The 24344-nt window shown below is 42.9% G+C and overlaps 1 protein-coding gene across 2 annotated transcripts in view; it reads right to left on the bottom strand.

Moving 5' to 3' along the window:
* The window catches only part of LOC138265305 (cytochrome P450 2J2-like), an 82953-nt gene that overhangs the window by 19525 nt on the left and 39084 nt on the right, over positions 1–24344 (bottom strand). For both annotated transcript variants that reach the window (XM_069212913.1, XM_069212914.1), the window contains 3 exons: positions 22206–22347; positions 19112–19299; positions 9599–9740 (listed from right to left, as the gene is read on the bottom strand). In XM_069212913.1, the coding sequence (XP_069069014.1) occupies positions 9599–9740; positions 19112–19299; positions 22206–22347 (472 nt within the window). The remainder of the gene's footprint in view (positions 1–9598; positions 9741–19111; positions 19300–22205; positions 22348–24344) is intronic.

Genomic DNA, 24344 nt, shown 5'->3' with positions numbered 1-24344 from the left:
CTTGTATATATGTATTTTTCTTTACGGTTTTTGATGGGTCGGTTCTCACCTGTTCGCCTCAAGGGCATGTAAAAAAGTGAGGTGAAACTGACGTCAGTACGCCGACGAGGACCTCTTATTGGCACGTTGACGTCAGATGGAGTCACGTGGAGCCGTGCCATTATGACGTCCTCGTCGACGTGGACAGCTAGGAAGAAGACTTTCCGTCGGATGCTGGCGCAAGGACGAATTCATAAGGTGAGGAATCCACAGGTAGTTAGTGTATCCACCAGCAAAAGCGTTACTGAAGGTAAGTAACTTGTTCTTCTTAACTATAACGTCCATGTAACCTTTCATTTTTTCAGTGAATTTTGTATGTTTTTTTAACGTATAGTAGTTTTCATTACTATACGTTAATCCAACCATCACCACGTACGACCTGCATGCCCTGCAGACCGTGAGGCAACTCCCTGTAAGCAGCCAACCTTGCACCATGCACTGCCTTTGCCTGTGCACATCAGAGGTTGCCTGCAAGACCTGGCCTGCAACCAGACCCTGTGGCCAACTCCCCTGACCTCTCAAGCCCTTTGGATATGCGCAGTATGTGTGTGGGTCTGTGAGTGGGTACATCAGGGTGTCAGTGAGTCTGTGAGTTGGTGTGAGACATCTGAGTGGGTGTATGAGTGGGTTCAAAACCGTCTGAGTGTGGCTGAGTGGGTGTGTGACGGGACCTAGCCCACCAGGGGGCCTATGAAAAAACAAGCACAGGAGCCTGCACTTGTTTAAAAAAAATAAATGTTGCCACAAGTTTGTAATATTGCAAATTCAGGGCAAAAAAAGAATTTTAAAAAATGCTAAGTGCTAAGGGCTCAGGGTGCCTCTACCCTGGCCCTATGTCTTTTTTGTTTACTTTTTTTCTGGGACTTGGCTCACGCCGAGTCCCAAGATGGCAGCCAACACTTCCTGGTTTGAAGTGTTGTGGACAATCAGAGCTTTGCATTTCCCTGCACAAGCTCATCTTTGTTTGCGAATGCTTCACAGATCTAGATATATACAAATTTGAATTTCCCTAAATTTCTCAAAAACTACTGAACAAATTTACACCAATTAACAAAAAGCACAATCTGCGTAACCACAGCTAGCTTTCTGCCAAATTTGGTGTAATTCTGTCCAGCGGTTCAGGCTCTATACATTTTGACAGATCCTTTGGTGATTAACCTAGGAAACGCAACACTTGGGCCCCCTTTTTCTCGGCCCCTGCATGACGGATCACCCCTAAACTTTCCTTGCGCACCAAAAATCACCAGGCCACAGTTTTTAGGAAAATGTATTGAAGATTCGTCAAACGGTGCCAAAGATAAAGGGAAGTCAAAAAACACATTTTCTATGGCAACATGGTTGTAACTATAACTACCTAGTTGTGACTGCCACTAGGTTATATATATATATATATATACCACTCACCAAATGAAGATATGGACACAACACCAGCACTCTAAGATTCGTAGTTTTAAACACATTTATTTAAAGTCCCCTACAACGCATTTCAGCCTGTTACAGCCTTGTTCACTGTTGATTCATAATTATGTTCAAGCAATGAAGTACATAGACCCATAATAAAAAAGTAAAAGTTATGTATGTGTGTTTGCACCTTTAGGAAGGCTTGAGGTGCTATATGAAAGGTGTTGATAGGTAGGGAGATATATTTTTATTTTTCTATATACTTTTTAAAAAAGTAGCGGTGTACTCCGGTACTACCTAGGAAGTACTGCTTTACCTTTTGAAATTACAAAAAAAAAAAAAACACAGCTATAGTACGCAATTGTTTTATTGTTTGGCATAAATCATTTTGTTTAAATTTCATTAGGTATTGCGCTACTTCCAACATAATGCCACGGTACTCCGCTAGAGAAATAAAAATATGTTTCGCCACCTATTCACACTTTTGAAAAATGCCTCCTGTTTTCCTATGGATGGGAAAACATTGTAATAATGTATATCTAATGTACAAACACAGAACACAGCCATTTTGATGCTATGTATATCTAAAAAGCCGAAGGAAAATGCAAAAGGCACTCCACCTCATGCTACTCCACTCCACTCTATGACATGCCACTCCACTCTGTAGTATGCCACTCTACGCTACATCACTCTACGGAACTCCACTCTGTGCCTGTCCACTTTGTGCCACTCCACTCTGTCTTTTCTCTCTACGCCACAACACTCTTATTATCCCACTTCATGCCACTCCAATCTACGCCACTTCAGTCTATGCTATTACACTCAATAAAACTCCACTATGCCATTCCACTCTATGCTATTCCAATCTACGCCATCTATTCTATGCTACTTCATTCTACACCACTCCACTATCAGACACTGTACGACACTTTATGAGACACCACTCCACTCTATGCCACTCCACTCCATTCTACGCCACTCCACTTTAAGCCACTCAACTCTACAACTCTGTACTATTCCACTGTACGCCACTGTATGCCACTATATTGTATGCCAATCCACTGTACGTGACTCAACTCTATCATGAACCACTGTACTCTACGCCACTGTACTCTAGGAAGCTGCACCAGTTCACTCGGCTCAACTCTACTGTACTTTGTATCACTGCAGTCTATGCCACTGCATGTTACGCTACTGTCCTCTACTCTGCAAACCTGTACAGTGTGCCACTGCACTGTACTCCACTCCACTCAATGTCACTGTGTCCCACTGTACTCTGCACCAATCTACTCTATGTTACTGCGCTGTAAGCCACTAGACTTTACGCTATTGCACTGTATGCCACAACACTCTACTCCAGTGCACTGTACTCTACACTGCTCTATGCCACTGCACTCTATGCTACTACACTTTGTCAGTCTGCTCTTCTTTCCACCAATTTACTGTATGCCACTGCAAGCCACTATACTCAACTCTGCACCACTACACTCTACACCATTGCAGTGTATGCCACTCTACGATAGTCTTCTCAACGATAAGCTATGCCACTGCACTCTAAGCCATCACACTCTGTGCCACTGGACTGAACGCCACTGATCTGCATACCACTGGACTATACTCTGCACCACTCTATGCCACTACATTCTGCATCATTCTACTATACTCTGCTATATGCCACTGGACTCTACACCATTGTACTCTAGTCTGCATCACTCTACTGTATGCCACAGCACTCTATGCCATTGGGCTGTATGCTTAAGCACTCTACTTTGCACTACTGTACTCTGCACCACTCTATTCTGTCCCATTGCAGTCCATGTGACTGCACTCTGGGGCACTACTCTGCTTCACTCTACTCTAAGCCACTGCAGTCTGTGCCACTGCTCTCTATGCCATAGCACTGTATTCTATGTCATTGCACTCTATGCCACATTACCCTATTTTGCACCACTCTACTCTGTGCTTCTCTACTCTTCAACACTGCACTGTACACCACTCTACTGTTCTCTGCACCACAGCATTCTATGCCACTGTACTCAACCGCTCTACTGTACTTTGAGCCACTGTACTGTACACCACTGCACTATACACCACTGCATTCTACTTTGCACCACTGCACCCTATGTCACTGTACTCTACTCTGCATCATTGCACTCCATTCCACTGCACTCCACGTCATTGCACTCTACACGACTGCAATCTGTGACACTCTACTCAGCACCACACTACACCACTACCCTGTAAACACTGCACTCTATGTCATTCCACTTTGCTTACGCCACTGAAGTCCAGGACACTTTACTCTACTTTGCACCACTCTACTCAATGCCGCAGCACTCTATGCCATTACACTATACGCCGCTTCACTGCACACCAGTCTGTCAAATGACACTACACTGCACTTTGCACCACTTTACTCCAATGCACTGTGTCCCAGTGCACTCTAATGTACTCTGCAGGACACAATGCCACTCTCCTTTATACCACTGTGCTCTATGGCATTCTTTTGTACACCACTCTGCTCTATGCCACTTTACTGTACCCCACTTCGCTCTACCCCACTTTATTGTACCCCAGTTGACTGACACTCTACTATAATCTGCACCATAGTACTCTACAGCACTGGAGTCTACCCCACTGCACTTTACACCAGTGCACTGTATGACACTGCATTTTACATCTCTGCTCAGTACTCTGCACCAGTCTACTGTACACCACTACACCCTACGCCACTCTATGCAACTTCACTGTGTGCCACAATACTCTGCACCTTTCAGATCTGCACCACTCTACTCTATACCATTAGATTGTATACCACTGCACTATTAGTGCAATATACACCACTCCACTCTACTCTGTACCACTCCATGCCAGTAAACTCTACACCAATCTACTCTACTCTGCACCCCTCAAATGGACGCCACTACACTATACTTCATTGTACTCTACTCTGCACCACTCTACTCTATGCCATTACAGTCAGCACCAATAGAATGTACTATGCACCACCACACACTATGCTAGTATACTCTACTCCGCACCACTTCACTGTATGGCACTGCACTCTCTGCCACTCTACTCTGCACCACTCTACTGTATGCTTCTGCACTGTATGCTGCTCTACTCTGCTTTGCACCACTCTACTCTATGCCACTGCACTATATGCCACTACACTCTATGCCACTATACTCTGTGCCACTATATTCTGCACCTGTGCACTGCAAGCCACTGCACACTACTCTATTATATGTCACTACATTGTATGCGACTTTGCCCTACTGTGCACCACTGTTCTCCACTGCACTGCACCCCACTGAACTATACACCACTCTACTCTACTATACAGCATTTCACACCACTGCACCCTTTACCACTCTGTTGTACTCTGCATCACTCCACTGTATACCACAACACTCCTCATCACTGCAATCTACTCTGCACCACTCTACTGTATGCTGGTGCACTCTATGCCACTGCATCCTCTATCATTCCAGTCTACTATACTGTATACAACTTCACTCTACTGTATGCCACTCCATGCTCCTCTACTCTCCTCAATGCCAATCAACTCTATGCCACTTCACTGTACGCCTCTCTGCTCCATGCCACTGTGCCATTCTACCTCACCACACTCTACACAATGCCACCCTACTATATGCCACTCTGTGCTACTCTACTGTATCGCACTCTGCTCTGCACCTTTGTACTATACCCCACTTCACTCTACCCCACTTAATTCTAACTGACTTCACTGAATGACACTCTACTCTACACCCCTGCACTGTACCCCACTGCACGCCACTGCACTCTATACCAATCTACACTACTGTGTACCACTGTACTCCACCCCACTCCTTGCCATTCTATTCCTGTCTACTCTACTCAACTATACACCAATCCACACCATTTTATGCTATGCCACTCCACTGTGCGCCACTTCCTAAGAAATTAATGAGAAAGTACAAAGAAAACATTAATATGTGCCAAAAATGTAAATATGAAATAATTAATACCAAAATAAACAACAATATGTGATTAGAAAACAATTTAAAAACATATGAATTTAATGAAAAAACAATGTTTAAAGCTTAGTTATATTTATGAAAAGTTAATGTATTACTTCTATACAAACCCAACTTAAACTACAGAAACCTTAGAAATGTTAAAGTTATAGAAATAACTTACATTTATAATTTGTTCTCTGTTCAAAAAGTCCTATAACTCTCACTCCTCCATACACAGTGTTGGGAGCTCGTTATCCACACTACATGCCTTCTCTGTGCACTGCTTACACTCTTTCATATTACATCTCTTTTAGTATGTTAAAATATAGCCTTCCTAACTAGACTCATATCATGTATAATGATATAATTTATGAGAACACTATGGTGGTCATTACAACCTCAGCGGTCTTTTTGCAAGACCACCGAGGGACCGCCGTGCTGAAGACCGCCAGTGCAGGCGGTTTTCCGCTTGGCGAATTATGACTGCTGGCAGCCCTCCATCCTTTTCTGGACGGAAAGCTGCCAGCAGCCATACTGGTGGTCGGCGTGGAAGTGGAGGTTTCTCCACCTCCACTGCCCGTCAACAGAAAAACGCCCACCGAATCACGTTCCGTGATTCGGCGTGGCGGTGTTCTGTTGACAGGGTGCTGGCGGCGGAGCAACCCCCATGGATCCCGTCCCCTCCCGGAGGATCAACCGACCAGGTAAATTGATCATCCGTTAGGGGTGGGGGGTTGTTGTGTGGTGTGTGCGTGTGAATATGTAGAGGGGGTGTGTGAGTGCGTGTATGCATGCGGGGATGTTGTGTGTTTGCAAATGTGTGCGTGTCTGTCTGTATGTATGTCTGTATGGATGTGTGCGTGTCTGTCTGTATGTGGGTGTGCGTGTATGAATGTGTGTGTCTCTGTTGGCATGTTAGTTGCTATGTGTGCGGGTATGTGTGTTGGTGGTGTCTGCATGCGTGTAGGGTGTGTGTCTGTGTAGCGATGTTGGGGGTAGGGGTGGGGAGGGGGGGTCCTGCCACCTTTTGAGGGTGGCAGGGGGGTGTTGGGGGAGGACTCGGGTGGGGGTGGGGGAGACCCCTATCAGTGCCAGGGAAGGAATTCTCTGGCACTAATAGTGCTTACCGCCATGGATTTCTTGGCGGTTCCCACCCCCATGAAATCCATGGCGATCAGACGGATTATGATACCGCCGGCGGTCTTGTGACGGCCGCCGGGCTGGAGACCCAAGTCTCCAGCCCAGCGGTCATCTACGCCCTGGCGGTCGAATCGGAGAAGTGGCGGATGACCATGGCGGTGACCGCCATGGTCATGATTCCATTTTTTTTACCGCCAGCCTGTTGGCGGTTATAACGCCACTTCTCCGCCAACTGCCAGGGTCGTAATGAGGGCCTATGCCTGGTAGTGTGTCAAGTTATACTTAATGTGTGACTAGGGAGTTCCCAACATTGTGTGCTGAGGATGGTGCACACGTTATAACTATAACTCTAGAATTTCTAAGCGTAGTTTATGTTGGTTTTGTGTAGAAGTAATAAATTACCTTTTCCCTAGTATAGCTAGGCTTTAACCTTTGTTTTTTTCATTCAATGTGTGTGTGTATGTGAGACAGAGAGACTGTGGGGGTCATTCCAACCCTGGCGGTCAATGACCGCCGGGTTGGAGGACCGCGGGAGCACCGCCGACAGGCCGGCGGTGCTCCCAAGGGCATTCCGACCGCGGCGGTAAAGCCGCGGTCGGACCGGCAACACTGGCGGTCTCCCGCCAGTGTACCGCCGCCCTTTGGAATCCTCCAAGGCGGCGCAGCTAGCTGCGCCGCCGAGGGGATTCCGACCCCCCCTACCGCCATCCAGTTCCCGGCGGTCCGCCCGCCGGGAACCGGATGGCGGTAGGGGGGGTCGCGGGGCTCCTGGGGGCCCCTACAAGTATTTCACTGTCTGCTTGGCAGACAGTGAAATACGCGACGGGTGCAACAGCACCCGTCGCACCTTCCCACTCCGCCGGCTCGATTACGAGCCGGCATCCTCGTGGGAAGGGAGTTTTTCCCTGGGCTGGCGGGCGGTCTTTTGGCGACCGCCCGCCAGCCCAGGGAAAAACTTAGAATACCCTCCGCGGTCTTTCGACCGCGGAGCGGTATTTCGGAGGGGGGAAGTCTGGTGGGCGGCTTCCGCCGCCCGCCAGACTTGGAATGACCCCCTGTGTGTGTGTCTGCATATCTAGGAACAACAAAACAATACATTATAAAATTATTCTTTGTCAATACACTTGCCTGTCTAGATCTCGTTAAGTCAATTGGTCTATTGATCTAAACCTGTCTAAATCAGAATCACTGGCATGAGTTGATGACATCCCTGCTGCTTTGTGTTCTCACTTCTAATCTTACTTGTGACTATAGACCTCTTTCCTAGTGTGGATATTAGGAATGAGAGGGCAGGGCTATTGAGTACTTTGTCACCCTACTGCCCAAGTGCCATGTTGTCCAGTAATTTGGTCACTCTTGATTACCATCATTAGCTCTGGGCCAACCAAACCTACCCAGCTGTTTAAGTCCTGTATTGTATTGTACCATGGTATTTTGTATCCCTAACCAGCAGATGTACAATGGGAACTGTCTTTTGTCTTAATTTTAACTGTCAACTATTGTCTGTAATTGCTTTTGTGTTTTGAATGGAAAAACAACTTTGAGGTATCTTCTTTTTATTACAGATAGAAAAATGCATGTATGTTTTTGAAGTGCTTGTGTGGGCAGGTATTTGACCCTAATTTCTCTCTCTGTCTTCTTGTCAGGGTGCTATGAATTACATGTGGACGGAAAGAACAATTGGTTCACATGCTTCTGTTCCCTCTAATAGCATAATAAAATCAGGCATAAAGGGCCAAAGAAAACCTAAAAAACCAATCTAATGGTTGTAGTTGCAACCAGGGAGTAGATACAGACGTTAATTGACCCTCTCTGTGTGGGCCACTTATATTTGGGGGTCTGGAGGACCTGAGCAGCCTCCCTAGTTTCAACTTTGTAAATGTAAAGATAGTACAGTGCACATTTTAGCTGACCTTCTTATTTGTTTATGCAGTCCCCTTGTGCTTGGGCAAGGCAAGGGGGTAAAATCCCAACCCACCTTTGAGCAAGGCGGGGAAGAACAAAATACTCCCTGTGCTTTGGTAATACGTGGAGACTAAAAAGCACATGCACTTTCGGGCAAGGTGGGAAATATTGGGCCCAACTGAATCCTAACCTGCCTTTGGGCAGTCCTGGGGGCCATAGCTAATAGCTGACCTAGAGTTACATTTATATTACCACTGTCTTCTGACAAGGCAGAGATAGAGAAATTAGTTAGCCTCCACAGCCTCAGGCATGGCTTGGGATATCTATAAAAGAATCTCCCTGTTCTTGGGTAAGACCAATGGGCTTATTTTAAAAACAAAAGTGCCACATGGTCCTTTATGTCTGCTTTACATTGCTAGAGTGGGCCAGGCCAGAGGTAGGAAGGTGAAGGTCTGTTTTTTGGGTTATCTCACCCCTGTTGGACTGTCCAGGGAGAGATTTGAATTTGTGAATTCCAAATATATTGCTGTAGTTTGGACAAATTAAAGATAGGGTTATCTAGTTATTATAGGTGCAAAAAGGGGATTTCCTATGAGAGGTCAACCTTAACTATAGAGGTGCAACTGGGCATAATCAGCACGTTTTCATGCCCCATGTACATCTCACAATCTAAACCTGCACACGGATCTGCCCCTAGAAAGGTCAGCACAAACCCATTCAGTGCACCCCTATTGAAGGGTAACATACATATAATAAACCTCATCTTTTTGGCATATTGATATTAACCACTTTCACTTATATTTTACTTTTTGGCATGATAATTTATATAAGTATTTTGCATGAATAAGTATGCAAGTCTGTCCTATGATATTACTTGTGTCACACCATTTGCTACTAATTCTCGTTACGCTGTGGTTTAAGTGGCTGTTAGTTTAGAAAACACTAATCACAAACTAATCATGAACATGTTTAATAACAAAAGTCTGGTAAATTAACAAACCTACCATATCTTCGTAAATAAACATTAGAATGAACAAAGATGTGAGGAAGAGTGACATGACATTATTCCATTATAACCTACTAAATATTCTAACCCTGGCAAGGCAAACCTGCAGAGAAAGGCAAGAAGGCCTCCTTTTGAATGAAGTTGCCTTCCATATCCAGGAAATGGCCAGGATTGAATTGGTGAGGTGTCTCCCAGTGGTCAGGATCATACAGAGAAGAGTAAAGATTAGCTATGATGAGAGAACCCTGCAAGAAAAAAAAAACATCCCATTCAGTTAGACTGTCAGACTGAAGAAAGAAGCAACACAATTTTCCTGCCCAGAACACGTTCATTTTCATATTGGAAATTGGCCAACTTTCCAACAGAGCTTCCAATTTAGTTCAACGCCTGCTGTCAAAATAATAATTGATTGCGTGTTATGCATTAATAAATTGAGTTTAGTTCCTCACAAAAATGGTTTAAAAAATAGCCCCGTTGCCATCAAGAATATCAATGTACCTTACTCTGTCACAGCATATTGTACCTCATTGGTGCATTGCAACAATTCATGTGCGACAACATAGCACTTACTAGATACACACTTAAGTCTGCAGTACTGACCCAGTGTCTTTCAGATTTGAAAGTGAACACAGAGCCTCCACAATTTTGTGTTTAATATGCCCAGACACACTTTCCTGTTTCTCACCCAACACATATTCCATTCCCCTTATGAACAATTCTTCAATAAACTTAAATCCTGATCAACAAGAATGCACTAACACTTACGGTTTAGCTTCCACCCCAGTCCAGCATGTCAGTATCTTTTACTTTTAATTTATGTGTTACATTTAAAAAACTGAAATTGAAGACTTCTTTTTTCTAACTTTAACCACCTGTGATCTTGATAATGGAAGAAAATAAAGCTGCACTTGAATTTATGATACAGAATCAAAAGAATGAGCGAACACATTATAACTCCAAAAGAGTTGTTGGATGCAATCTAAAAGGTATTGTATAACCTTTGGGCACTTAATGCACTCAGTCTACAGACAATGATTTAAATTGGAATTATCATTCATTCCCAAACTGCCTAATACATACTTAGCCATCATATTTCATAAATACGTTTTATGGGATACAGAACACCTGCAATTTAATAGTCTGAGTAGTAGTGATAAATATTGGGAAAAATGTTACGTTTGAAAGACAACAAGTTTGCCATAGTAAGAAAATGAGATAGGCGGGAATATTGTGCTTTTTAACTTTTCAGGTTATGATAGAAATCCTTTTCTCAATTGGGCGATGAAAATATGTTACGGCAAGGTTGGACAGAAGCACTGAAAGATGTTAGAACTAAATTACGTTGACTATTAGAAAATGGTATAACGAAGGGTTATGCTCAGTGATGATGAATTTAAATATGAGAAGATCATTAATTTTTTATTGATTTATTTTATGGTACACGTTCATAACCACAACCCTACCTTTTGACCTAAAGACCCTATTTGACAGAGGTAAGCTCACACTTTTGTGTAAACTTACCCTTTTTTTGCTATTTACTAAATATGAGATTAATTTTACTAATAGTGATTTTACGACTGAATTAGTGGGGGAGACTTTGCACATAAAACAATACGTCTGTCTTATCTTTTTACGTGCACAGTTCTCTGTCCCAAATGCAGAGTCTCCAAGGTCACAAAATTACTATTAGTAAAAATAACCTTTTAGTTCATGACTACCAGAAAAATAGTGAACTTACTTAAAATTGTAAGATTACCTTTGTGAATCAGGGTCATAGTGTCCGACTCTCAATGGAAGGATCTCAAAATATATTAATACATTCTATCACCATTACCTGCTTCATCGTGCTTCTACTTAAAGGACACAAAAGATTTCTTGAATAGGATTTAAAGCATTCCATAGAACAACAATTTCCATCTAGTAACAAAGAAGCCCATACATGAGTTAAACACATATTTAAGTCCATGATTAGCAAATGTATACCAAAGTACTATTACTCTCACTTAATTTCTGTAGCATAGTTAACATTTTGTAGATTAAAAAACATGTCTTTAGGTAAGAGCAAAGCACAACATTAAGTTCAGGGTTTTCTCCCTGCTATGCCAATCAATTTATGGAATGGTATGGAAAGCAGTAGGCCTAAATGAGAAGGTGATGACATTTGGTCAGACAAATAAACTTAAGTGAATCCCTAAAGGACAAAAAAAGAGAAGTGGTGCAGTAGGGAATTTAAGATGCATTGAAGAGATACAATCTGGATATATAGATTTTGATCTATAGAAATAGATTTGAATAATGATGAAGGGTCTTTGTTTCCCAACAAGAAGATTATTATCAGAAAATAGGGAAATTTACTTCTGCTCAAACACACGTTTGAGAATAATGAACTGTCGATTGTAAGCCAATACTAGGTTTAACAAATTACAGGAATCCTGTGGTTATAAGACTGAATAGCAACATAGGAAATCAACATTCTCTGTACTCCAGTGCTAGGGTGAGAATCCAGAGGAAGCTCAGATTAAATTTCAAATATGTAACCGGTGGTGATACTTAAGTCCTGAAACAATGATTTACAGATAATGGAACAATATTGCATCTGCAAGGGAAACCTCCAGGGGAACTTATATTCAGTTTGATGTCCCAGGAGACCGATTGGAATGAAAGTATGTTTTCAAACAAAACTTTCAGTGGAATTTTCAATTCTTCTATTTCCCTGAGTAATTGTAACTCTAATAGTTGAGTATTTCTATCTCTATTATTCTTCACCAGGGTTAGGCAGGGCTCCATGTCCAAATTTGTAGTTGTCAGTACATACATACATACGTACTGAGGGTTTTACCAACTCGACCTCTTCCCTGAGCAAAATCACCCATACCCTAAAACTCTCTTTGACCCATTTTAAAGTTCCTTTACCAATGCGATTGGGGTTAAAAAATACCTTCTTTATACCTAACTTCATGAAACAGTTCCTTATGTATCTTAGCAAGGATATTGTTAAAGCGTAGTCAAGTGACAAACAGTCCCTCATTATTAGGCAATTCAGGGCCAACTCCTCCCTTAACCAGATCCTGATCCAGGTCTGCAGCAAGCACATAACTAACCGGTTGCTTAAGTACTTAACCCCTAACTTCTCATGCACAACATAGGTTAGCATGCTCTCTGAGACGCATAGTACGCACCTAAGAAATTTGTTTTCCTCTGTCTGTAGCTCACTTGTTGGAAGATACCCCAAGTCACACCCAAAGAAAACCTTTGATAAACACTTGGCCTCGTAGATTTTTATTAAGGCTTTGAGGGGTCTACTACCCAATCTAGAGGTGCAGCTAAAAACAGCTCCTATTGACTTCACAAGCTATGGCTTCTTGGCCTCAACCAATGGTTTCCAGCTTAGATTTGAAAAAAACAGCAACCCCAAATATAGGAAACTCCTAAATTTTGCTCAAGGGTGTTGGTTTAAAGTTAAAGTCTTAGGGCCTGATTACGAGGTTCATGGTCTTCAGACCGCCAGATTTGCAGTGGTGGTCAGATCGCTGCATTCCTGGTAATTCAATTGCAAGATTATGATGCTGGCAGTCGGACCGCCGGGAGACCACCGCCACATCCAGGATCACTGACCTCAACAGGGTGGTGGCGGTCGAAATTGTGGTCAGCCACGGCAGTGCTGTTCACGACTTCGCTTTCCACCAGTCTTTCCATGGTGGCTGCACCGCCATGGAAAGGCTCGCGGAAAGCCAGTGCTAGGGGGCTCAGGGGGGCCCCTGCACTGCCCATGGTGTGGGCAGTGAAAGTCCCTCCCCCTCCAGCACTGTCAGAATACACACTGTCTTCTAAGCATACCCATACAGCTATTAAAAAAATATAGATCTATATATAGACATATCTATATATATATATATATCTATATATGTATATATATATATATATATATATATATATATATATATATATATATATATATATATATATATATCAATCACTTTTGTCAATGTGTGTCTGGTTTCCCTGGGGGCTGTGATCGGCCCCCAGGAAAACCACACCCACATATAAAACTGATCTCTCTGTCTCTCTCTCTCTCTCTCTATATATATATATATATATATATATATATATATATATATATTTATATATATATATATATATATATATATATATATATATATATAAATATTCGCAACCAGTTCTCTTGTAGTAGCAGCTTGCGTCTTCAAAGCAATGCACATACCTCAACTGACAAAGCAATGCACATACCTTAACTGACGCGTTTCAACTGTAGCTTTTAAGCAGCAATAAAAAGTCAAGTAACTCTTGTGATTATGTTTCTGCTACAAAAGGATCTCACTTTTGTCTAGTGGCAGTTTTGATGCCATAAAGTACTGCAGAAGGTTTATATGCCCACTGCAAAGATCAAATCTGTATTTTATGTAAATATCTGAATGGATTAGTAAAGCCAGGCATTACCTCTGCTATAATACAAAGGAAATGTATGTGCGAGGGGGGCTATGGAGAGGTGAAGGGCACTTTTGCTGGGTGGTAGTTAGGGAATCCGAGGAGGAGGTCGTGGGAGCACCAATAATGATTGGTGGACTGGGTGCCAGAGGCGCTAAGTACTGTGATGATTTGTATGTGACAAGGTGAAGTAATAGTGTGTCTTTTTTGTTTTTTTGAGTGTCTTGAGAGAGCTTGCTGATTGAGGGAAGAAGCAAAGGTAAGGTGACTGACCTTTACTGTTGCACGCATCTCACACACACCCACCAGCAATTTTGTGACTGTCTACGTAGGCTAGTGTTTTAGAGCGGCAGTTTAGCCAGTAGCAGAGATGGTGTCTTGTTGATTGACTGCTGCACAAACCCTAAATCGGGTTGTAGAGGACAGCTCTGAAATAGGATGAGAGAATGAGACAGCAGATACTGAGACAGCATCTGAGGGATAGGACAGTGGCGCAGGCTCTGGGAGTTATGTTTCCGACAACTCCTCTTCCAGTCCTACTGTCCCTTCACAAGCACAGTCTGTGCAGTGGGACAATAGCGGGTTAGCCCAACCCAGAGAGCAGGTGCATGTGGCGCAAGCACAGAGAGAGTGCTCTCTTGGGAGCTTCCCAATTTAGTTCAGCCCCAAATTCCACCGCCCAAATCGTATTGTGGAGACATCAAAATTATCTATCACAAAACAACCTGGTATTGTGAGGCAGGCACCTGCGTTTTTGGTCCCGGGCTTGGCGGCAATATAGGGAATCCTACAAAACCAAGACATTTCTGGAAACTAGACACCCGTCCACAGAGGTGTGACTCGTGCGGATTCGCGAAAGTTTTTTTACGCAGAATACCCTGAAAAGGTGAAATGTTGAATAAAACTCTATTTTTTCTTGCATTTCTGTCACACAAACCACAGTAATATGCTTGGATCCACAAAATTCCTACCACCCAGTGTTTCCCCACCTCTCCTGATAAAAATGCTACCTTACTTGAGTGCCTGTACCTAGTGCCTGCGTCAGGAATGGATCACTGCAGGGTCAACAGTTGCCCTCAGGTAGGGACTAACATTGACCATTGTGTGATCCATTCCTGACACAGGCACTAGGCCTACCCACACAAATGAGGTACCATTTTTATCAGGAGGCTTGGAGGAATGCAGGGTGGAAGGAAATTCGTCACTCCTCCCAGATTCCAGAACTTTCTGTCACCAAAATGTGAGGAAAAAGTGTTGTTTTGCTAAAGTTTGAGGTTTTGCAAACGATTCTGGGGATGAGAACCTGGTGAGAGCCCCACAAGTCACCCCATTCTGAATTGTCCTAGGTGTCTAGTTTTCAGAAATGTCCAGGTTTGCTAGGTTTTCCTATGTGCCAGCTGAGCAAGAGGCCAAAACCCACAGCTAGGCACTTTGCAAAAAACAGGTCAGTTTTCTTTGGGAAAATGTAATATGTCCACGTTGTGTTTTGGGCCATTTCCTGTCGCAGGCATTAGGCCTACCCACACAAGTGAGGTATCAGTTTCATCAGGAGACTTGGGGGACTGCTGGGTGGAAGGAAGATTGTGGCTCCTCTAAGATTCCAGAACGTTGCAGCATCTAAATCTGAGGTAAAAGTGTTTTTTTTGCCAAATTTTGAGGTTTGTAAAGGATTCTGGGTAACAGGACCTGGTGAAAGCCCCACAAGTCACCCCATCCTGGTTTCCCCTAGGTGTCTAGTTTTAAAAAACGCACAGGTTTGGTAGGTTTTCCTTGGTACCGGCTGAGCTAGAGACCAAAATTCACAGCTAGGCACTTTCCAAAAAACATGTCTGTTTTCAATGTGAAAATTTGATGTGTCCATGTTACATTTTGGGGCATTTCCTGTTGTGGGCACTAGGCCTACCAACACAAGTGCGGTTCCATTTTTATTGGGAGTCTTGGAGGAATGCTGTGTGGAAGGAAATTTGTGGCTTCTCTCAGATTCTAGAACTTTCTGTCACTGAAATGTAAGGAAAAAGTGTCTTTTTGCCAAATTTTGTGGTTTGAAAAGGTTTCTGGGCAACAGAACCTGGTGAGAGCCACACAAGTCACCCCATTCTGAATTCCCCTAGGTATCTAGTTTTCAGAAATGTCCAGGTTTGCTAGGTTTTCTTAGGTGCCGGATGAGCTAGAGGCCAAAATCCACAGCTAGGCACTTTGCAAAAAACATGTCAGTTTTCTTTGAGAAAATGTGATGTGTCCATGTTGTGTTTTGGGGCATTACCTGTTGCAGATTCTAGGCCTACCCACTCAAGTGAGGTACCATTTTTATTGGGAGACTTGGGGAAATGCTGGGCAGATAAATGAATGGCAGGGGTAAAAAAAAAAATGATAGCCCTCTAAATAAAAAGTATTCTTGGACTCCTACGTCTCTTGCAAACAGATCAAATGGAAGGCTTTCATGACCCTAATCCAGTTTGAATCCATAAATTTAGAAGAGAGCCAGGTGATGTTTCAGCTGATCAATGAGATGTGGCCACTGGTAACTGGAGACAAGTCACTAAAAAATGGACCCCAGGGCTCACACAATTAGAAGGTGCTGTAACTGAGGTAGAAACTGCTGCTGGGGGCTCGCGTCAGTCACAATAATGCAACTGACTCAAAAGAGCAAACTTATTGTGACACATCACCTGGGGAAATAAAGACTGCATGCAAAGGTGGCCCGATGTCTGAGGGCCAACCAAGGACCAAGGCATTGGGCAGACAGCGTCAGGTCTATAGAAAACACTTAAAGGAAGAACCTGAATATTAGAAGACGAAGCCAGCCTACTGGAGCCTGCAGCAGCAAGTACTTGTTTTGCCACGTTTGCACGGTTAAAGTTAATAACAATACAGCCCCCCCACCATTGACTTGGCATCCTAACCCAGCCAATTAATGCTTTAAACCATGTTGATATAGTCAAAAATAGCTGGACCCAGTTTCAAGTTAGAACCCAACCAATGGGTCACTTTGTTTTCTACTTAATGTAGGATTCTGGATTGTTACTGGTCAGAGGTGGAACGCCACCAAGAATAACCACATAAGGGATTGCTTTGGGGGAGGTAAATTGTTGGGACACTCCAAAAACTAGGTGGCTAAAGATGCCCAGTCTTTACTGGATTAGATATAGGGCCCAAACGACCTTCTTCAGGAGGCTCTCTACCATGGCTCCTCTAAGGGGACAACCCTCTTTGTCCATCACAGTTTCAGCTGCAGATTCATCAGCATTTTTAGGTTTGGTGTTAGCATAAGATGTAGGTACATCTGGCCTGACCCATGTGGACATATCTAAGGATGGAGCCTCAGCTGGTGATATCAAGGATAAATGTGCAGCACCTTGGGAGGAAACACTCTTTAGACTCAAGACAACTCCTTAATTAAGAGTTTAAGTTTTGAATAAAGGGATTCTATATAAGTCTGTAATTTGCAGTTGATAAAATCCTCAAAAGTCTTATTCATGACCTTACCCTTAGGTCAGGAAGGAGGCCCTTGACCTCCTGTGGAATTCGTCCCTTCTCTTTTTGTCCATTTCCTTGCTAGGGGAAAACATCCTACTTGTGCTCTGGGCCAGAGAGAGACAACAATGATCCAACTGCATTTGGCGATACAGCTGCACAGTGAACATGAGCCTGTACTCAAACTGTGTTCATGGTGGGCCCGCCAATTCTTACAGTAGCCCTTCTAAGGCTACTGGCTGATTTCCAACCTCCCCCCGCACTCCCCCACAGTGGGCCAGCTCATCCTCCACATTGGTAATTTTCTTCTCCAGAGCACCCACAGAGGAGGATAACAAAAATAAAAAGCCCAACTTCTCCTGTCATGTTTTGGAGCAGCTGTCTTGGACTCCACCCCAAGAACATGACATTAGCCTTATTTTTCCCCATCAAAATGGTTAGGCTAGGGCCAAGAAAGTTCACAATACACCAGAAATGCACCTTTATAAATCCACAGTATGACTGAGATTTCAATAGTAATACTACCTCTCAAAAGCACAAGTCACAGCTGTAATAGCAGATGGAAAACATGATGTAGCTTGATAAAATGTGACTATTTGACCATCAACTGCTCCTCCCAAAACAGAATACAGCTGGCGTGGAACTGACACTCTGGATTACATGCATCCCAAATACATGTACAAACTGCTGGACACATACACCATCAAAAGAATTAGGGCTTCCAAGGATCTTACCACTGGTCCACTTCAGTTTATATCCTTCAGAGTTGCAGAGTATCAGATACCAACTGGCAATTCCACAGGCCCAGGGCAGCACAAAGGTGATCAGCCGGCCCCTCCTCTAAGAGTGTGAGGGCAAGGTTCAAGGCAAGGTGAGAGCTGGGAGACAATGTTCCACCCCAGTACTAGCCTACAGATCCTGCATGGGTGCCCTGAAACACGAAAGATGGTTGGCGCTTCAATAGTGCAGCATAAATGTGATCGTCCAACCCTTTCTCTAAGCGTGTGAGGGCAAAGCTCAGGCCAAGGTGACTGGGGAGGGACAAAGTCCCACCCAAGCACAACTCTGCAAATCCTGCACAGGCGTCCCACAGCACAGAAGATGGTTGCCGCTTTAATAGTGCAGTACAAAGGTGATCCTCTGGCCCCTCCTTTAAGCGTGTGAGGGCAAAGTTCAGGACAAGGTGAGGGCTGGGGGACAAAGTAGTTTAATCTACTCACTCTCAACCTTGGTTTTGTTCTGCACACTTTGGAGAAACACTCAAAGTTGCTAGATTACCCAAAATTATAATGCCATGATAGAAACAATTTTCAACTGGAAAAATAAAGGTTATTTCCTCAGCTAAAACACCCTTCCCCCCACCACTTCTCTCCTGTTCTCCTCTTGATAGTTTCCATTTGCTCTGCTCTACCTTTTGCTGATTCTGTACATTCCACTCCATTTGGTTCTTTTACCGGCACTGTCTTCTTCACTTATTGCCCAACAAAGTGTTTTGTTTACCTCGTTTGGTGTTAGAAAAGTCAGTGTCTGTTTCATACCCCGTGTCAGAATGTGAGGGTGGAGGCACGTTTTCTGAAGGCAGCTATTGCATTCTGTATAATCTTGTTTCACAACATAGAAATATCTGTAATTTATCAGATGACAAGTACTACTATGCTTCACGCTTTGCCGCCTCTCAGTACTTATGCATACATACCTTCTCAATGTTGAACCCTTGCAATGAGGTGTCCTTCACAGCCTGCCTAGCCAGGCCAACGGATGCGATGTTGCTTATGCGTAGTATCTCGTGGATTACAGCATTGGTGTATGGAACCCTATTTCGGTCCTGATACTGGATGACCTGAGATTCACTAAAGACAGCTGACAGCTCCTCCTGAACTTTCTCTGGAGAGAAATATTTACACAGGTCAGAGGAATGGCACCATTATGACTCACATGTATCTATCTGTCTTAATAAGGACATTTTTAGCAGCAAAATATCGATCCAATCCCATCAAATACCTCAGTTGTAATACCACTGCCCAAGTCAGCCCACGCCAATTCAAGTCAACCCAGACCAGCTTTATGAAATACAGTCAAATCCTCAATCTAAATACGGGTGTTTCAGATAATCAATTCAGAAATGTTATGGATTATTTTCAATTTATGTCGCTTTATTTTTTTTGTGAAATCTCACCAATTGAGGGTGCTTGAGTATATAATGCCCATGTTTTAAAAAGCCAGTAATAGAACTGGCAAGGACAGTTTAGGTTAGCTTCACCCTTATTCATTAACTTTAGTTTGGATGGTTCCTCCTCCAGATAGAAAGCATACAAGCCTAAACATCCTTACATGAAGGAAAACATGAGGCACGTCCAATGCAGAACTGAGTCTCATTTGTGAAGTATGCATGTCTCTTCCCTTTATGGGCAGTAACTCGGGTTGTTCAGTGCTTGCTCTACCTAGTTATACGCGCAGCTATGAGGTCTATTCTGTGACCGGATGCTAAAGAAGTCATTGTGCAGCCAGTCGCTTTTGTTCTTTTGAGATGATCTTGCTGGGTGGAACAAATCATTACCATCTTGGATTATAGTAGACTAGTGCTGGTGGTTGCACAGACAATACATATTTTTTTAGAAATCTTGCCTCTTCTGAAAATATGACAAGCACTTGTGAGTTAATACTAGAGACCCAAGGAAATCATTTTGGTTTCAACAGCTTTAACATAAATAAAACATCCATTCAAATATGATTCTTCTGGTACAAATAAAGAATCTGGTAACAAAACACTAACGCAATGATTGTTTCAACATTAGTGTACAGCTCTTCCCCACAGTTCGGCGATCCGGTACTGAATTACATAAACTTTCAATACAGACTAGGGGCCTGGTTTAGAGCTGGGTGGATGTGGTTACTGCGCCCCAAACATGACAGATATCTAAATGTAGTATGTTGGGGTGCTGCAATAACTTTTTTTGTAAATCTTACACTGTTTGTACTTTTTATGGGCGAACGCAAAGCGCTTCGTCCCGTGTTGTTATCTCTCTTTGGGCTTCAAACCACGCCCATTTCACGTCAGTGTCTTTCATTGGTTCGTGGGCTTGCCTTTTAAAATCTGCTTGCTTTCATTAGTGGAAGGCATGCATACAGCATGGCTTTTCTGGTGGTTAGCCCTCCTTGAGCGCAGCGACCAAGTAGTGAAAACATACTAGGCTCCACGTTTTCCGTCCGGTTTCTGGACTACTTTTACCATTTTTTCGCAAAGCGTTCTCACTCGGCAGAAGTCGAGCGCTTTGCATGACATCGACCCTGTTACATAGTTAATTGCACTTCTGCCAGTTACGTAGATAATTGCACTTTTGCCCGTTACATGGATAATTGCACTTTTGCAGATAGGTTTCACTAAGAGTGAACTTTTATTTCCCTTTGTGTGTCTGCTTTGCACTGATGGTGGCCGTCAGCTCACTTATGTGAAACTTTTACTTTTCAGTTTATATGACAAGAAAAGTCCAGTTAGTTATGTGAAACTGTTTTACTTTCATTTTCAATTTATGTGGCAAGAAAAGTCCGGTTAGGAGATTACAATGCTAATTGCTCGAGCTCAAGCAAACGCGAGACCGGTTACATTGCAAATGCTTGTTTTACTGAAGGTATTTCTTCTGACTTTGCCAGTGCCCAAGGCATCCTGCATTAATGTAATCAAAGGTAATGTTATATAACGTTCTGTGGTGTAAACAGAGAGTGTTTTAAGGGTAGGGAAAATCAGTTCTGCCTCACCTTGTGTTTTGATAAATTAACATAAGTGATTGTTTCAGTACACATGCCGATTATAGGGCCAGATGTAGGAAGCACTTTGCGAGTCGCAAACGGCAAAATTTGCCGTTTGCGAATCGCAAATGCGTGTTTCCTATGCAGAAATGCATTTTGCGAGTCATTACCGACTCGCAAAATGCATTTCCGAATCGCAAATAGGAAGGGGTGTTCCCTTCCCATTTGCGATTCACAATGGTATGCAATTCCATTTGTGACCGCTTATGCGGTCGCAAATGGAGTCGCAGTTACCATCCACTTGAAGTGGATGGTAACCCATTCGCAAACGGGAAGGGGTCCCTATGGGACCCCTTCCCCTTTGTGAATGGACCCCAAAATATTTTTTCAGGGCAGGGAGTGGTCCAAGGGACCACTCCCTGCCCTGAAAAAAACGAAACAAAAGGTTTCGGATTTTTGAAATGCAGCTCGTTTTCCCTTAGGGAAAACGGGCTACATTTAAAAAAAAAAAAAAACTGCTTTATTGAAAAGCAGGTCGCTAACATGGAGGCCTGCTGACTACAGCAGGCCTCCATGTTAGCGAGTGCCTATACTCGCTATGGGGCCGCAATTTGCGACCCACCTCATGAATATTCATGAGGTGGGTCATTGCGACCCCATAGCGAGTTGCAGTCGGTGTCTGAGACACCGTACTGCATAGCAATTTGCGAGTTGCAAATTGCGAGTCGGAAGGACTCGCAATTTGCAACTCGCAAATTGCTTCCTTCCTACATCTGGCCCATAGTCTATCAGCAGGAATATTTGTGGGTGGGTCTTGTTTTGAGAAGCTGTGAAACTTGTGGAATGTAGTCTGAACTCGGCCCTTAGGTCAGAACAGTGAATGAACAGTGAATGAAACATTAATTTTTTGGAACGTTATGCACCCCAAATAATCATAACTAATTAGGTTTGTTAATCTATTAAATATGGAATAGCTTGGACTTCTATATTCAAGTTGTATATTATTATAAAATATTTTCTGTTGTACCCATCTTAAGTCTCACCTTGGATTTCTGGTTGATTCACCAGGTAGAGGATTGCCCACCGTAAAGTGGTGGTGGTGGATTCCGTCCCACCTCCAAAAAGCTCAGCCACAATGCGGATCATGTTATGCTCATCAAAACTAGAGGTGATATCTTGAGAGTCCTGGATGAGATAAAAACCTTTACATTCAGCAGGCAGGAAATATGTAGAGAGCATGACATATTGTGAAGCTTGGCATCCTTGAGGATTCATGGATGATATAAAAGAGTTTAGTCTTGTTCATAAAAATGAAAATGAAGATGAAGATGAAAATAAATGCAGCAAATTATGGAATGCATTTCTGCACAAGAACCCAGTATCATCTAATGACAATGAGTAAAATTACAGATTTGTTTTGAAAGTAGGTATAAACAACATTAGATGTTGATGGTTGGTGGAGTGTTAGATTCTCTACTCCTGTATGGGAAGATTATGAATATGAATGACAGTTTATGTCTGCAGTACTTATTGGTGAAATTAACTGACCTCAGTCTTGAGAGGGAGGGAAGCCAGCACTGTCTTCATCAACGGAAGGAATGAGTAGAATCTATGATTTCATCCTAGGGAGGTATGGATAGAGCACTATCTTCTTCTACAAAGAGGGATTGAACTGGTCAAGGCAGTTATGAAAGAATGATGAAATCAATCAATGGAGTGATTGATAAGACTTATTTATGTTTGTTCTACAAAGTGCCAAATGTATTGCCCGTCAGCTACTTTAAAAGCAAAAGCATCTTTGCAAGGATTCTGAGGTATCAATCGGTTGCTGGGGCTTTGATTGCAGATTGATCTTTTAAGAACAGAGGCAGAGACCTAATATTAGTAAGCTCATGTTAGAGAGAAATTAGGTGTTCACACATCACACATTTGATCTGGAGTGAAGCCCTTTTTGAAAAGTCCTTTTCGGCTGTTTGTTAGGTAGGGATTGAGGTTATTTCAGAGTTGCAAACCCAGAGCACTATGGCTTTTTGCCTCAATATTCTTTTTAAATTGAAATTAAGGACCCACAAAATAATGATCACTGCACAAATCTCTGTTTGCTCGGTGATCGGAACAGGATGGGATTTGGACATATATCCACCCAGTAATTACTGGGAAATATATAAAGTTTGCACCCCCTGTGGACTTTCAGTAGGTAAAACCCTCCAGACTTTAAAAGAGGGAACAAAGCTTGGTACTGAACGTGCTAATTTTTGTTCAATAACCACCAATTTTAGGTTAATTTCACAATCATAGTGAGGAACCAGATACTATAGCTATTACTGGCCAATGCCTCTGCAGGCTTTGAAATGGTTGCAGAGCAACATGAATTTGATAATGAAATTTTTGTTAATTAGTTAATTAGTTAATTAAAATCATAAACATACACAATCAATAGCATTAAAAGCATACATTCAGTAAAAGGATAAAAGTGTCACATTATTAGGCATGAACATTCAGCACTCGAATCTACTTGGTCTTGTCTAATAACTAAAAAGAAGAAAACTATGACAGTTCTATTAGTGCCTGATATACACATGCTGGATTCAATGATAGGTAGGTTCATAGATCTCCTATGGTACTAGAAATTTCAACTCGTTAACTAAACCATCATTTCATCCTGTTCTCGCCTAATCACTGGTGCAAAAGGAGCATCATTTAGCGGTGCAATATTAGGGTGCCAAGCCTCTAACGGCCTGACTGAACACCCAATCCATGTAAAAAGGGCCTTATACAAACATTACCTGCAAAGCAAGACAGCTAATAGTGCAAAAAGTGCATTATGTAATTATGGACTACTTTACTGCAAAAACCAGCTTCCTACATGATCTTGTCAGGGCTTTGAACACGATCTAGGTGGCCTGGGTGGTCAGGATAGAGTCAATGTCCCTCGCATCCTGCCCCTAGCAGCCCAAACATAGGTATAGCTCACAATGACCAAAGTGACAATCTCAACCTACGCAGCCCAGCTAATAGGGAATTTGTTTGGTAGCAGTGTGGGGGGGGGGGGGCTCTAATTCATCCCATTGCCCCCTTGATGAGGTTTCCTGTATCCTTAGATTCCCTGGACCCAATACCCTCCTTAGGCCAACAGTAATTATTTTATCTGATTATTAAAAATTTCTAAAACCTGCACCATC

Source organism: Pleurodeles waltl, chromosome 11 (genome assembly GCF_031143425.1).
Source record: "Pleurodeles waltl isolate 20211129_DDA chromosome 11, aPleWal1.hap1.20221129, whole genome shotgun sequence".
Lineage (NCBI taxonomy): Eukaryota > Metazoa > Chordata > Amphibia > Caudata > Salamandridae > Pleurodeles > Pleurodeles waltl.
Note: the sequence above shows the minus strand (reverse complement) of the source record. Positions and strands in the feature narration are given on the sequence as shown.